The 16,734-nt window shown below is 45.6% G+C and overlaps 3 protein-coding genes across 6 annotated transcripts in view; 1 reads left to right on the top strand and 2 right to left on the bottom strand.

Annotated features, from left to right (window-relative positions):
* GALNTL6 (polypeptide N-acetylgalactosaminyltransferase like 6) overlaps window positions 1-16,734 on the bottom strand; it is a 3,047,192-nt gene that overhangs the window by 2,835,577 nt on the left and 194,881 nt on the right. The window lies entirely within an intron of this gene.
* On the bottom strand, window positions 325-5,459 carry LOC141091669 (uncharacterized). Of its 4 annotated transcripts, XM_073577356.1 has the most exons (3): window positions 4,499-5,459; window positions 4,390-4,420; window positions 325-3,159 (listed from the first exon to the last, which is right to left on the bottom strand). In XM_073577356.1, the coding sequence occupies exon 3, from the start codon at window positions 3,033-3,035 to the stop codon at window positions 507-509; it is 2,529 nt and encodes an 842-aa protein (XP_073433457.1). In that variant the 5' UTR covers window positions 3,036-3,159; window positions 4,390-4,420; window positions 4,499-5,459; the 3' UTR covers window positions 325-506. The 4 variants fall into 4 exon arrangements, with proteins under 4 accessions (XP_073433457.1, XP_073433483.1, XP_073433467.1 ...); XM_073577382.1 differs by lacking the exon at window positions 4,390-4,420; XM_073577366.1 differs by lacking the exon at window positions 4,499-5,459 and having other exon boundaries at window positions 4,390-4,484.
* LOC141089656 (uncharacterized) lies at window positions 3,415-11,080 on the top strand. The gene is made up of 3 exons (XM_073576140.1): window positions 3,415-3,464; window positions 6,845-7,658; window positions 10,133-11,080. The coding sequence occupies exons 1-3, from the start codon at window positions 3,415-3,417 to the stop codon at window positions 10,160-10,162; spliced, it is 894 nt and encodes a 297-aa protein (XP_073432241.1). The 3' UTR covers window positions 10,163-11,080.

Here is a 16,734-nt window from a genome sequence, read left to right as displayed (position 1 = left end):
TGGTAAGGTCAAAAAATGTCAGAATGAATGTACTGAGCATGTGCAGGGCGGGGATAGAGAATGAACATGTTTTGACTTGACAGGAAGTGATGTTGGCAGTCGCCATCTTGGTGAGGTCAAAATTGTCAGAATGAATGTACTGAGCAGGTGCGAGCCATCCAGGAAGTGAAGTAAAAAAGGGAGGGTTGTGAGGAAATGTCACATGCATACAGGCGGCCATTTTAATGGTGGGACTGTGCTGAATTCATGCACGGTGATAATTTCAGTGCTGGTTGTGCCTATCAGGTTTCAGAGAAACTTCCTTTTCCTGCCTAAAAACAAAGAAAGGTAATTAGAGCAAGGTTTACATACAAAGAGTAAAATGGCGTTCATATTAACACACTTATGTCAGAAATATCTCCTATAAACCAAAAAACGTTGTGTAGGAAAAGAACTTATTTGGTAGTGATTTTAAACTCCTGATGAAAAACAAAACTAATTCACTATGAAGTGGAATTTAGAAGGGATTAATAATACATTTCAGATTCTCTATTGAGACCGTGTGGATGTAGGGTATTTAAGTGATATATCCAATACGCTTCACGCTCTTTGAGCGTTTGGATTCTATTACCCCCTCGTCTGGGTACAGGGATTTGTTCGATAACCTGAAATTTCAGTTGGCTTACAGAGTGTCTATTTTCCACAAAATGGGCAGGAATTGGTAAAAGTGTGTTCTCACACCGGATGGTTGATTTATGATTGGAAATGTGGTCTTTCACATGCTGGGTGGTTTCCCCAACGTATCCTAGGCCGCATGGGCATTTGATTAAATAGACGACAAAATTTGAGTTGCAGGTAAAATAGCCATTGATCTTGTACCGTTTGCCAGACCTCGGATGGGTGAATGAATCGCCTTTACTAACATTCGTGCATTGTGCGCAACCCAAACAAGGGAAGGTTCCGTTGCGCACCGTGCTAAATGTCTTCTGCCTGAATGTCTTGAAGTGGGAGCCCACGTCGGCTCTAACCAAAGTGTTTTTTAGGTTCTGAGCCCGCTTATGGCAGATGAGAGGAGGATTTCGGAAATTTTCAATCCCCGGGTAAGCCTTTTCTAGTAGGGGCCAGTGTTCAAGGACTGCTTTTTTGATCAGAGGAGAGAACGGGTGATAGGTGTTGATGAACTTAACCCTATTCTCTACATCACAGTCACGTTGGGTAATTCTGGTTTGTTGTTCAGCATTAAATTTGGGGTATCCTCTTGTTTGAAACTTTTCAGTCATCTCGTCATGTCTCATTTGCCTGATATCAGGTTTTGAGACTATGCGGTCAATTCTGTCATGTTGGGATTTAGGTAGAGCTATCTTCACGTGTCTTGGGTGACAACTGGACCAGTGTAGTAGACTATTACGGTCTGTAGGTTTGACGTAAAGGTCACTTGTAAGGGTGCCAGAGTCAGTTTTAGTGATCATGGTGTCAAGGAAACTGACAGACTGTGTGTTGGAATGTGAGGTAAAGGTTAGGTTCGGTATACTCTGGTTGAGGTCATGTACAAAATCTGTGAGGCTATTGGTGTCACCTGTCCATACACAAAAGATGTCGTCTATGTATCTGAGCCAGGTAAGAGCATGTTTTCTATATAGATGATGTGTGTAGACAAAGTCAGCCTCAAATTTACACATGAAGATGTTAGCGTACGGGGGGGCTACATTCGCCCCCATCGCGGTACCCCGTGCCTGAAGGTAGAATTGGTCCTCAAAGAGGAAATAGTTGTTGTTGAGGACCAATTTGAGTGTATCGGTACAGAACAATTTCTGGGGTTCGCTAAGAGAGGATTGTAAATCTAGGAACCATCTGACAGCCTCGATGCCAAGATCGTGATCTATACTAGTATATAGGCTGTTGACGTCTAGGCTGGCTAATAAACAAAAGGAAGGAATGTCATGGAGGGTTCTAACGTGGTTCAGAAAATCACCGGTGTCTTTGAGATAAGATGGAATTTTTGGTACTAGTGGAGTGAGGATCTTTTCCAAGGTTATTGACAGGGGTGAGAGGATAGAGTCGGTAGATGCCACTATGGGTCTACCGGGGGGCTTTTCCAAATTTTTATGTATTTTGGGGAGTATATAAATGACTGGAGTTATGGGACTTTGTTTGTGCAAATACTCTGCCAGTTTAGAATCAATTGTACCCAAATTTAAGTGGAAGTTGATCAAATTGTCTATCTTTCTCTCTATGGAGTAGATAGGATTCGTGGGGATGGGTCTGTATGTCGTGACGTCAGAGAGTTGTCTCTGGATTTCAGACAGATAGTATTTCTTATCCAGTACTACAATGGAGCCACCTTTATCAGCAGGCTTTATGACAATGTCCTTGTTGTTTTTAAGACTTTTCAGTGCTAATGATTCTTCTCTATTAAGGTTATGCTTAAGGTGGTATTTACCATGTTTGATTTCATCTATATACTTATCCACAGAAGCATTAACAAGTGAAATATACGTCTCGACAGGATGATAGAGGCGAGGTGGTTGAAACGTGCTCGGGATCTTGAGTCTGAGATCTTTGAGAATAAACGTCTCTTGGGTGCTGGTTCCCGAGGAGAAAGGTACCTGGTTGGTGTTTATGTCTCCGCCATCTTTGTCAAAATGTACCTTAAGTCTCAAAGAGCGGTAAAAACGATTTAACTCTTGGTGTACGAGGAACGGATCAAAGGAGGGAGTGGGACAGAATGAGAGGCCCCTCTGGAGAACTCGGATCTCGGCAGGTGAGAGACAATAGGTAGAGATGTTGAAGACAAGATTGTTCTTACCTGAGATCGAGTATTGGGACGTGTATCCCTCTGGGGGTCCTCGTCTGTTTTTTCTTCTTCCTCCTCGTCTGAAACTGTGTTTGGAGGTGCCGGGGGTTTCTTGCGCGGGTCGAAAAAAGACTTGGGCGGTTTCCCACCGCGTCCTCCTCTGCCGCCTCGTCCAACTTGACCACCATCCGAACCTGAAGAACCTAATGAGCCATATCGGTTTCTGTAGGGGGGACCATCTGGAAGTGTGGTATACCGCCATCTATAGACCTCGTTTTTGAGATAGTCGTCCTGGTCTCTCAGAAACTTGTTCTTTTTTCGTGTTTTCAGTTCATTGGTGTAGTCTTGTAGAGTTTTGTTGGCTCTTGCCTTAAGGCTAGCGAGATCTGTTGGAGAAAGGGTGTTAGTCAACTGATTTTCGATAGCAGCAACCTGATCTTTCACCTTCTGTATATTCTCCTGGAGAAATTTGATGGTCAACACCATTAAATCTATAGAGCACTTATTTAGAATATTTTCAAAAAGTTGACAATATTCCTCATTGTCACTGAAGAGGGTTGGTCGTAACGAGACCCTGAGTCCCCTCGGAATCCGCTGTGCCTTCGTGTATTGAGCTAAAGTATATGCATGCAATTCAAAAGATGAAAGTTTCTTCAATTCCTTTTCATAATCCCTCGATTTCACCTCACGGGTAGGGATATTCAGGAAATTGTCAGTTTCTCTGACCGTAGAAAGAATACTAGATCTTTCTTCTTCGTTGAAGGAGAAGACACCGAAGGAGGCCATGAAAAATTGCGAAAATATGGTTTAGAGGGGGAGACAACTGTCTAAAATAGATCAAATATAAAGTAGATATGACAGGCTCAAACCCCAACTTAGGTGCTCTGGGAAAAAACAAGACTAAAGTATAGGAGTAACCCCGGCACACTAATAACATGAAAGTAAAGTCTTCTCAACGACAGTCTTTAATTGTTGTGATTTTATTGATTGTGAAAAAAAAGGGTGGTGTTACAATCCAAAAAAGGGTGGTGTTACAATCCAACGTTTCAGCTCTACATCTCGAGCTTTCATCAGGGATATGACTACAATATATACAATAAAAGAACAAAAATCAATAAATAAACTTTATAAAGTATTATAAAACCAAAAATCTAGTGATAGGTGATACATAAGGTGGGGACAGTGTCAAACATCCTTTGTGAAGGTGTGTATGGATCTATAATGATGTGAGGCCAGTGAGTATGTATTGTGGTATGATACGGTGAACATGTGAGAGGTTGAAAAGAGGAATAGAGTGAAGGTGTAAGGAGTTGAAAAGCATGAATGTGTAGGTAGTGTTGAGAAAGGGCATTAGGGGACAGTGAAGTGGAGTGGGAATAAAGGTGAGGTCATCTAAGGAGGCAGTGTGTAAGGGGTGCTCTTGGAAATGTTAAGGCATAAGGTATAAATACCTAGATCCTTGGTTTTGAGGTGTGTGTATAAGTGGTATAGGTTTGCCTTTGTAGTCCAGCTGCTGGAACAGTACCTATAGTAACCACTGAAAAAGGGTATAGGTTAAGGAATAGCAAGGTATATAGAAAGAAAAGATATAAAAGAAAGTTTTAGGGGTCACATACCGATGTGTAGGGTCAGCACGTGACTCCCGTCCTAAGGACAAAAAAGCAGGTCAATAAGCTGAGATGGAGAAAGGAAACCCAGTCTATGAAGACTGTAGGGCACCATTACCTTGTGTCCTAAATCTAGTCAGGTGTGGAGGAGGCCGGAAGTGCATGTGGCTTAGTGCAGTGATGTTAAATACTGTCAAGCACTTCCTGATTGGGTGGGGAAGGGGCGGGAATGGGGGGGAAGGGCCATCGCCATCTTAGTGAGGTCAAAAATGTCTGAATAAATGTACTGAGCATGTGCAGGGCGGGGATAGAGAATGAGCATGTTTTGACTTGACAGGAAGTGATGGTGGCAGTCGCCATCTTGGTAAGGTCAAAAAATGTCAGAATGAATGTACTGAGCATGTGCAGGGCGGGGATAGAGAATGAGCATGTTTTGACTTGACAGGAAGTGATGTTGGCAGTCGCCATCTTGGTGAGGTCAAAATTGTCAGAATGAATGTACTGAGCAGGTGCGAGCCATCCAGGAAGTGAAGTAAAAAAGGGAGGGTTGTGAGGAAATGTCACATGCATACAGGCGGCCATTTTAATGGTGGGACTGTGCTGAATTCATGCACGGTGATAATTTCAGTGCTGGTTGTGCCTATCAGGTTTCAGAGAAACTTCCTTTTCCTGCCTAAAAACAAAGAAAGGTAATTAGAGCAAGGTTTACATACAAAGAGTAAAATGGCGTTCATATTAACACACTTATGTCAGAAATATCTCCTATAAACCAAAAAACGTTGTGTAGGAAAAGAACTTATTTAGTAGTGATTTTAAACTCCTGATGAAAAACAAAACTAATTCACTATGAAGTGGAATTTAGAAGGGATTAATAATACATTTCAGATTCTCTATTGAGACCGTGTGGATGGAGGGTATTTAGGTGATATATCTGACATAAGTGTGTTAATATGAACGCCATTTTACTCTTTGTATGTAAACCTTGCTCTAATTACCTTTCTTTGTTTTTAGGCAGGAAAAGGAAGTTTCTCTGAAACCTGATAGGCACAACCAGCACTGAAATTATCACCATGCATGAATTCAGCACAGTCCCACCATTAAAATGGCCGCCTGTTTGCATGTGACATTTCCTCACAACCCTCCCTTTTTTACTTCACTTCCTGGATGGCTCGCACCTGCTCAGTACATTCATTCTGACAATTTTGACCTCACCAAGATGGCGACTGCCAACATCACTTCCTGTCAAGTCAAAACATGTTCATTCTCTATCCCCGCCCTGCACATGCTCAGTACATTCATTCTGACATTTTTTGACCTTACCAAGATGGCGACTGCCACCATCACTTCCTGTCAAGTCAAAACATGCTCATTCTCTATCCCCGCCCTGCACATGCTCAGTACATTTATTCAGACATTTTTGACCTCACTAAGATGGCGATGGCCCTTCCCCCCCATTCCCGCCCCTTCCCCACCCAATCAGGAAGTGCTTGACAGTATTTAACATCACTGCACTAAGCCACATGCACTTCCGGCCTCCTCCACACCTGACTAGATTTAGGACACAAGGTAATGGTGCCCTACAGTCTTCATAGACTGGGTTTCCTTTCTCCATCTCAGCTTATTGACCTGCTTTTTTGTCCTTAGGACGGGAGTCACGTGCTGACCCTACACATCGGTATGTGACCCCTAAAACTTTCTTTTATATCTTTTCTTTCTATATACCTTGCTATTCCTTAACCTATACCCTTTTTCAGTGGTTACTATAGGTACTGTTCCAGCAGCTGGACTACAAAGGCAAACCTATACCACTTATACACACACCTCAAAACCAAGGATCTAGGTATTTATACCTTATGCCTTAACATTTCCAAGAGCACCCCTTACACACTGCCTCCTTAGATGACCTCACCTTTATTCCCACTCCACTTCACTGTCCCCTAATGCCCTTTCTCAACACTACCTACACATTCATGCTTTTCAACTCCTTACACCTTCACTCTATTCCTCTTTTCAACCTCTCACATGTTCACCGTATCATACCACAATACATACTCACTGGCCTCACATCATTATAGATCCATACACACCTTCACAAAGGATGTTTGACACTGTCCCCACCTTATGTATCACCTATCACTAGATTTTTGGTTTTATAATACTTTATAAAGTTTATTTATTGATTTTTGTTCTTTTATTGTATATATTGTAGTCATATCCCTGATGAAAGCTCGAGATGTAGAGCTGAAACGTTGGATTGTAACACCACCCTTTTTTGGATTGTAACACCACCCTTTTTTTTCACAATCAATAAAATCACAACAATTAAAGACTGTCGTTGAGAAGACTTTACTTTCATGTTATTAGTGTGCTGGGGTTACTCCTATACTTTAGTCTTGTTTTTTCCCAGAGCACCTAAGTTGGGGTTTGAGCCTGTCATATCTACTTTATATTTGATCTATTTTAGACAGTTGTCTCCCCCTCTAAACCATATTTTCGCAATTTTTCATGGCCTCCTTCGGTGTCTTCGCTTCAACGAAGAAGAAAGATCTAGTATTCTTTCTACGGTCAGAGAAACTGACAATTTCCTGAATATCCCTACCCGTGAGGTGAAATCGAGGGATTATGAAAAGGAATTGAAGAAACTTTCATCTTTTGAATTGCATGCATATACTTTAGCTCAATACACGAAGGCACAGCGGATTCCGAGGGGACTCAGGGTCTCGTTACGACCAACCCTCTTCAGTGACAATGAGGAATATTGTCAACTTTTTGAAAATATTCTAAATAAGTGCTCTATAGATTTAATGGTGTTGACCATCAAATTTCTCCAGGAGAATATACAGAAGGTGAAAGATCAGGTTGCTGCTATCGAAAATCAGTTGACTAACACCCTTTCTCCAACAGATCTCGCTAGCCTTAAGGCAAGAGCCAACAAAACTCTACAAGACTACACCAATGAACTGAAAACACGAAAAAAGAACAAGTTTCTGAGAGACCAGGACGACTATCTCAAAAACGAGGTCTATAGATGGCGGTATACCACACTTCCAGATGGTCCCCCCTACAGAAACCGATATGGCTCATCAGGTTCTTCAGGTTCGGATGGTGGTCAAGTTGGACGAGGCGGCAGAGGTGGACGCGGTGGGAAACCGCCCAAGTCTTTTTTCGACCCGCGCAAGAAACCCCCGGCACCTCCAAACACAGTTTCAGACGAGGAGGAAGAAGAAAAAACAGACGAGGACCCCCAGAGGGATACACGTCCCAATACTCGATCTCAGGTAAGAACAATCTTGTCTTCAACATCTCTACCTATTGTCTCTCACCTGCCGAGATCCGAGTTCTCCAGAGGGGCCTCTCATTCTGTCCCACTCCCTCCTTTGATCCGTTCCTCGTACACCAAGAGTTAAATCGTTTTTACCGCTCTTTGAGACTTAAGGTACATTTTGACAAAGATGGCGGAGACATAAACACCAACCAGGTACCTTTCTCCTCGGGAACCAGCACCCAAGAGACGTTTATTCTCAAAGATCTCGGACTCAAGATCCCGAGCACGTTTCAACCACCTCGCCTCTATCATCCTGTCGAGACGTATATTTCACTTGTTAATGCTTCTGTGGATAAGTATATAGATGAAATCAAACATGGTAAATACCACCTTAAGCATAACCTTAATAGAGAAGAATCATTAGCACTGAAAAGTCTTAAAAACAACAAGGACATTGTCATAAAGCCTGCTGATAAAGGTGGCTCCATTGTAGTACTGGATAAGAAATACTATCTGTCTGAAATCCAGAGACAACTCTCTGACGTCACGACATACAGACCCATCCCCACGAATCCTATCTACTCCATAGAGAGAAAGATAGACAATTTGATCAACTTCCACTTAAATTTGGGTACAATTGATTCTAAACTGGCAGAGTATTTGCACAAACAAAGTCCCATAACTCCAGTCATTTATATACTCCCCAAAATACATAAAAATTTGGAAAAGCCCCCCGGTAGACCCATAGTGGCATCTACCGACTCTATCCTCTCACCCCTGTCAATAACCTTGGAAAAGATCCTCACTCCACTAGTACCAAAAATTCCATCTTATCTCAAAGACACCGGTGATTTTCTGAACCACGTTAGAACCCTCCATGACATTCCTTCCTTTTGTTTATTAGCCAGCCTAGACGTCAACAGCCTATATACTAGTATAGATCACGATCTTGGCATCGAGGCTGTCAGATGGTTCCTAGATTTACAATCCTTTCTTAGCGAACCCCAGAAATTGTTCTGTACCGATACACTCAAATTGGTCCTCAACAACAACTATTTCCTCTTTGAGGACCAATTCTACCTTCAGGCACGGGGTACCGCGATGGGGGCGAATGTAGCCCCCCCGTACGCTAACATCTTCATGTGTAAATTTGAGGCTGACTTTGTCTACACACATCATCTATATAGAAAACATGCTCTTACCTGGCTCAGATACATAGACGACATCTTTTGTGTATGGACAGGTGACACCAATAGCCTCACAGATTTTGTACATGACCTCAACCAGAGTATACCGAACCTAACCTTTACCTCACATTCCAACACACAGTCTGTCAGTTTCCTTGACACCATGATCACTAAAACTGACTCTGGCACCCTTACAAGTGACCTTTACGTCAAACCTACAGACCGTAATAGTCTACTACACTGGTCCAGTTGTCACCCAAGACACGTGAAGATAGTTCTACCTAAATCCCAACATGACAGAATTGACCGCATAGTCTCAAAACCTGATATCAGGCAAATGAGACATGACGAGATGACTGAAAAGTTTCAAACAAGAGGATACCCCAAATTTAATGCTGAACAACAAACCAGAATTACCCAACGTGACTGTGATGTAGAGAATAGGGTTAAGTTCATCAACACCTATCACCCGTTCTCTCCTCTGATCAAAAAAGCAGTCCTTGAACACTGGCCCCTACTAGAAAAGGCTTACCCGGGGATTGAAAATTTCTGAAATCCTCCTCTCATCTGCCATAAGCGGGCTCAGAACCTAAAAAACACTTTGGTTAGAGCCGACGTGGGCTCCCACTTCAAGACATTCAGGCAGAAGACATTTAGCACGGTGCGCAACGGAACCTTCCCTTGTTTGGGTTGCGCACAATGCACGAATGTTAGTAAAGGCGATTCATTCACCCATCCGAGGTCTGGCAAACGGTACAAGATCAATGGCTATTTTACCTGCAACTCAAATTTTGTTGTCTATTTAATCAAATGCCCATGCGGCCTAGGATACGTTGGGGAAACCACCCAGCATGTGAAAGACCGCATTTCCAAACATAAATCAACCATCCGGTGTGAGAACACACTTTTACCAATTCCTGCCCATTTTGTGGAAAATAGACACTCTGTAAGCCAACTGAAATTTCAGGTTATCGAACAAATCCCTGTACCCAGACGAGGGGGTAATAGAATCCAAACGCTCAAAGAGCGTGAAGCGTATTGGATATATCACCTAAATACCCTCCATCCACACGGTCTCAATAGAGAATCTGAAATGTATTATTAATCCCTTCTAAATTCCACTTCATAGTGAATTAGTTTTGTTTTTCATCAGGAGTTTAAAATCACTACCAAATAAGTTCTTTTCCTACACAACGTTTTTTGGTTTATAGGAGATATTTCTGACATAAGTGTGTTAATATGAACGCCATTTTACTCTTTGTATGTAAACCTTGCTCTAATTACCTTTCTTTGTTTTTAGGCAGGAAAAGGAAGTTTCTCTGAAACCTGATAGGCACAACCAGCACTGAAATTATCACCGTGCATGAATTCAGCACAGTCCCACCGTTAAAATGGCCGCCTGTATGCATGTGACATTTCCTCACAACCCTCCCTTTTTTACTTCACTTCCTGGATGGCTCGCACCTGCTCAGTACATTCATTCTGACAATTTTGACCTCACCAAGATGGCGACTGCCAACATCACTTCCTGTCAAGTCAAAACATGTTCATTCTCTATCCCCGCCCTGCACATGCTCAGTACATTCATTCTGACATTTTTTGACCTTACCAAGATGGCGACTGCCACCATCACTTCCTGTCAAGTCAAAACATGCTCATTCTCTATCCCCGCCCTGCACATGCTCAGTACATTTATTCAGACATTTTTGACCTCACTAAGATGGCGATGGCCCTTCCCCCCCATTCCCGCCCCTTCCCCACCCAATCAGGAAGTGCTTGACAGTATTTAACATCACTGCACTAAGCCACATGCACTTCCGGCCTCCTCCACACCTGACTAGATTTAGGACACAAGGTAATGGTGCCCTACAGTCTTCATAGACTGGGTTTCCTTTCTCCATCTCAGCTTATTGACCTGCTTTTTTGTCCTTAGGACGGGAGTCACGTGCTGACCCTACACATCGGTATGTGACCCCTAAAACTTTCTTTTATATCTTTTCTTTCTATATACCTTGCTATTCCTTAACCTATACCCTTTTTCAGTGGTTACTATAGGTACTGTTCCAGCAGCTGGACTACAAAGGCAAACCTATACCACTTATACACACACCTCAAAACCAAGGATCTAGGTATTTATACCTTATGCCTTAACATTTCCAAGAGCACCCCTTACACACTGCCTCCTTAGATGACCTCACCTTTATTCCCACTCCACTTCACTGTCCCCTAATGCCCTTTCTCAACACTACCTACTAGTGTTGAGCATTCCGATACCGCAAGTATCGGGTATCGGCCGATATCAGCGGTATCGGAATTCCGATACTTAATTCCGATACTTTTTTCATATCGGATTCCGGGATCGGAATCGGAATAGGAAGTTCCCATCATGCTATGAGCCTGCTTGCTTTGATTAAGCCAATGGGAATCCTCCGAAGTGTGGGCACATCCTGTTAGGCATGTAGGCATGTTAACTATTGGCATGGCTGTGATTGGCTGCCGAAATGATGTCATGATGCACTATAAAAGCCACCGCAGCCGCCATTTCTGGTCACTCTGCTGTGAATTCAGTTAGGGACAGGCTGCTGTAGAAGACTGTGAGGGACAGTTAGAAATAGCGATTCTAAAAACAATATTGTGCTTTATCCAGGCTACATAAACCACCACTGTAGCTTGCTTTTCCCTAGCAGCGCTGTTTTCACAGCTGTCTGCAAGGGCTGTGTGAGTGCAGCTCACGCTGTGGAGTGGGTCCTGCAGCCACGTCAGGCTGTAGGCCACCCAGTGTGATCACTGCTGCCTCATACATCTTTTATTTTTTGAGCTGCATTTTTTAAATAATTTCAATCTAGTGTGCTTCCATCCGTATCCATATACGTTGGTTGCAAACACTAGTAGTAGACAGCGGAGCCTTTCTGCAGCCTTTCAGTGCTAGTGTCCACTTTGCTGCACTGTTCACGGCTGTCTGAGAGGTCTCTGACTGTGTGTGAGTGCAGCTCATGCTGAGTAGTGTGTCCTGCAGCTACGTCTGGCTGTAGGACGCTCAGCGTGCGTCACTGCCTCACACATATTTTTATTTGAGTGCAGCTCATTTTTTCTTCTATTAGTGTGCATCCATCCGTCTCCATCTACGGTGGTTGCAAACACTATATAGGAGTACACAGCGGAGCCTTTCTGCAGCCTGTCAGTGCCAGTGCCCACTTAGCTGCACTGTTGACGGCTGTCTGAGAGGTCTCTGACTGTGTGTGAGTGCAGCTCACGCTGAGTAGAGTGTCCTGCAGCTACGTCTGGTTGTAGGACGCTCAACGTGCGTCACTGCCTCACACATATTTGTCTCTGAGTGCAGCTCATTTTTTCTTCTCCTATTAGTGTGCATCCATCCGTATCCATCAACATTGGTTGGTTGCAAACACTATATAGGAGTAGATAGAGGAGCCTTTTTTTCTGGCTTGTGCCCTGCCGGCGCAGCCAGATTAGTATTACCCAATTTTTTTGGAGCCTCATCTTTTGCATTGTAGGTTACCTGCCTGCATTGTAATAGCTCCAAAAAGTTGGTGATACTATCAGTTTCAATTCTTTGTTCTCATACTTTGAGTTTGTTTCAAACAAAGAAACCACATAAAAAGTTCACCAAACACTACATTTTGAACTTGTGTAGGCCACATCAGCTCCTATTAAAGTCTAGTCCACACACACACACTTCATAAAATTAGTGTTTCTTGTACCTGTAACCAGCTGTTCAGGAATAAGCACACTAAGGCCCCCCTTTGTCCTTTTTTGCCTATCTTAAGCAGTCTTGCAAGATGAAGAAGGCAGGGAGTAAGGCGCGGGGGCGTGGGCGTGGGCGTGGAGTTTCAGCAGGGAGAGGACGTGGGGATTCTGCAGGGAGAGGACGTGGGGATTCTACAGGTAGAGGACGTGGGGATTCTGGGCCTGCTGCGGGCACCAGTGGATCAGCATCCCCCAGTTTTAGCAGGCAACAGTCCTTTATGCGCAGCTTTGTAGGACCTCAACGTACCCCACTGCTGCGGGAGGAACAAATTGAAGCCGTTGTCGGATGGATGGCAGCTAACGCATCGACTTCAATTACTTCCGCATCCTCTCAGGGTCAGAGCACCGAAGAGCAACCATCTGTCTCTTCACCACCTGCCAAAGTGCCCAGGCAGTCAGAGAGACATGGACAGGAGCCATCACAATCTCTACTTCTGTTCTCGGAATCTGTTGGCTTGGAAAGAGGGGGCCAGCCAAGCAGCATTCCTGAATGTGAAGAAGAGGGAGTATGCAGTGATGCGCAACTTCTTTGTCCCTCTGAATCTGAAGAGGCGAGTGGGCCAGTGCCTATGGTCAGCACACCTCAGTACGCATCAGATGATGACGAGACTCAGTTGCCACTTTCTGGTGCGTACGGTGCTGGCGAGACAACCCCGGAGAAGCAGCTGTTTGAAGAGGGGAGGGAAGATGATGAGGTCCTTGACCCATCATGGCGTGAGCAACAGGAAGGTGGTGGGAGCAGCTCGGAGGAAGAGATTCCCCTACCGGCCAAAACAGGAGGCAGAGGGAGGGGGAAGACTTGGTTGCCTGTACCCTCCACTTCGGCACCCGTTAGGAGCATTCCTCCTTCCAAAGGCAAACCGGGCGCTCACAAGAGTTGCAGTGCGTGGTCCTTTTTTGACACAGTTGCAGATGACATTTGCTTTGTCAAATGCAAGCTGTGTCATCAGAGAGTCAAAAGAGGGAGAAATGTCAGCAACCTCAATACCACAAATATGTGGAAACATGTGCGCACCAAGCACGAGTTGGAGTTGCATAGACACCCTCAAGACGTAGGCCAACGTACAGCACCACCTACCACCTCTTCAGTTCGTGTTGGGCCCTCTTCCTCCAGCTCACACACTGCTGGTTCGGCTTCCTCACAGGATCGCCAAGGAAGAACCTCTGCCACTGTTGTCCGGAGACCCTGTCAGATTCCACCCATAACAGCACGTTCCCATCCATCACAGCCATCGGTAGCACAGGCATGGGATAAAAGGCGCCCTTACTCGGCAAACCATCCCCGAGCACAGTCTCTGAATGCTGGCATTGCCAAACTTCTGGCAGTTGAAATGCTGTCATTCAGGCTGGTGGACACTGACACCTTCCGGGACTTAATGGCATTGGCAGTCCCCCAATACAACGTGCCCAGCCGCTTTTATTTCAGCAGGCGAGCCGTCCCTGCCCTGCAGAAACATGTTGAGGGCAAAATAAAACATGCGCTACTAAACGCCGTTAGTAGCAAGGTCCACCTGACCACCGATGCGTGGACCAGTAACCATGGACAGGGACGATACCTTTCCCTCACTGCCCACTGGGTCAATGTTGTGGAGCCGGGTACGGATCTGGAGAGTGGCGCTGTACGTGTTCTTCCAACGCCACGGATTGCAGGACTCCAGTCTGTACACATAGACTCCTCCTCCTACTCAAGTTCCTCAGAAACAGCAGAGCAGGAGCCTGTTACGACCGATATGAGCACAGCCGTGGCCAAACGTCAACAGGCTGTACTCAAATTAATTTCTTTGGGGAATCGAAGCCACACAGCGCAGGAGCTCTGGAATGCTATCAAGCTGGAGAGCGATGTGTGGTTTGGGCCAGCGAATCTCCAGCCGGGCTTGGTAGTGTGTGACAATGGCCGAAATCTGGTGGCAGCTCTTGGCCTAGGCAACCTCACACACATCCCATGTCTGGCACATGTTCTTAACTTGGTCGTGCAGAGCTTTCTGAGGGACTATCTGGATCTTGATGCACTGTTGCACAAGGTCCGCATAGAGTGCGCTCACTTGCGACGTTCCAGCACGGCAAGATCGCGCCTCGCTGCTCTGCAGCGACGATTTGGCCTTCCAGAACATCGCATCATATGTGACCTACCCACCCGGTGGAATTCAACGTTACATATGTTGGAGCGGTTGTGTGAGCAGCAGGCAGCAGTCATGGAGTACCAGCTGCATCAGGCGCAAACAAGTCGCACTGTGCGCCGTTCACACTTCAGCACCATTGAGTGGGCCTCTATGAAGGACATCTGCCTCGTTTTGCGTGCCTTCGATGAATCCACGCGGATGGCGAGTGCAGATGATGCACTAGTCAGCATGACTGTCCCCCTTATCTGCCTGCTTCAACAAACACTGCAAGCACTAAGGGATGAGGTTTCAGAAGAGGTGGAGGATGAGGAGTCCCAAATGCCATCTGCTTCTGGACAGTCTGCGCTACGTGTTTCCTCACAAAGGCCTAGGCAGGGGACACTTTGTGAGGAGGATGAGGAGGAGTCGATGGAGGAGGAAGACATCTCTCCAGAGGAGGGAGGTACACAAACCTCTACTCAGTATGTACAGCGAGGGTGGGGTGATGCAGAGCAGGTCGAGGTCACGCCTCAAACAGGGGACAGCGGTTCTTTGGCAGTTGGGAGTCTGCAGCACATGGTTGATTTCATGCTGCAGTGCCTGAGAAACGACCGCCGCATCGCCCACATTCTCGTCTCGGCTGATTATTGGGTGTACACCCTCCTAGATCCTCGCTACCGGGACAGCGTACAAAGGCTCATACCAACGTTGAACCGGGAGCATAAAATGCGGGAGTACGAAGAGTCACTGGTGCAGTCCATAATGTTTTCCATTCCACCCGACAGCATTGTTGCAAGTGCTTTACAAAGCAGCTCTGTGCGTCGAGGCAGTGGAGGAAACTCTGCACAAAGAGGGAGCAGAGGCAGTGCCGCAGCACAAGGCAAGACCACTATGGCCCAAATGTGGCAAAGTTTTGTGTGTCCACCACAATTGTCTACACCATCAGCGACGCCTCGAGTCAGCAGGAGGCAACGCTTCCGTCAGATGGTGTCAGACTACATGTCTTGCCCTGTCGCTGTACTCCCAGATGGCTCTTCCCCCTTCAAGTTTTGGGTCTCTAAGCTGGATACATGGCCAGAGCTTAGCCAGTATGCATTGGAGGTGCTGGCTTGCCCTGCTGCCAGTGTATTATCGGAACGTGTCTTTAGTGCCGCAGGTGGTGTACTAACAGACCGTCGCACGCGACTATCTTCCGATAATGTTGACCGGCTGACTTTTCTGAAAATGAACAAGGCCTGGATCTCCAAAGACTTTGCCATTCCTCTTACAGACTAAATTAGTGGTTGGCAACTGTATCCAGGTCTGCTGGTGTGTTCATTTTTCTACCACCTGAACTATAATCCCTGTGCTTCAACACAGCCAGTTGTCGCTCAGATGTGTCGTCTGCACAGAGAAACACACTAGCTCCTGTGTTACTGGGGTTCAGTAATGCCAGCTGATCCCCTGCTGTGTGGACGGCAGAGTCACCAGCTCCATCAACATTCAAACCACTACTGATTTTTAACCGTGCCCAACTTAGGTCTCTGGCTCCACTGTCTCTACTATTTCCCCTGACCTCCAACCCCGCCATCTACATCTCTGAAGTGGCGTCAGCACAATCTACACTTGTTCCTGTGTTCCTGTGGCTCAGTCCCATCAGTTTATCCCCTGATGTGTGTCCGGCAAGGTCTCCTGCTCTGTCCACATTCCCATAACCAGTAGTGGGAATGAGGACAGAGCTGGCGAACTTGCCGGACAAACATCAGGGGATCAACTGATGGGACTGAGCACCAGTAACACAGGAACAAGTGTAGATTGTGCTGACACCACTTCAGAGATGTAGCTGGCGGGGTTGGAGGCCAGGGTAAATAGTAGAGACAGTGGAGCCAGAGGCCTAAGTGGAGCATGGTTAGAATCAGTAGTAGTCCACAACCTCCATAAAAACCGCTGCCCATTGGCCTCTGCATGCGGCATGCGTAATCCTGGGCACCAACAGCGTCAGTTGGTGTTCAGAAGTGTCGTCTCCACAGAGCCAAACACATTCGTTCAAGTGTTAGTG

This window comes from Dendrobates tinctorius, unplaced genomic scaffold, assembly GCF_039654945.1.
Source record: "Dendrobates tinctorius isolate UK_male_01 unplaced genomic scaffold, ASM3965494v1 ptg000008l, whole genome shotgun sequence".
NCBI lineage: Eukaryota > Metazoa > Chordata > Amphibia > Anura > Dendrobatidae > Dendrobates > Dendrobates tinctorius.
Note: the sequence above shows the minus strand (reverse complement) of the source record. Positions and strands in the feature narration are given on the sequence as shown.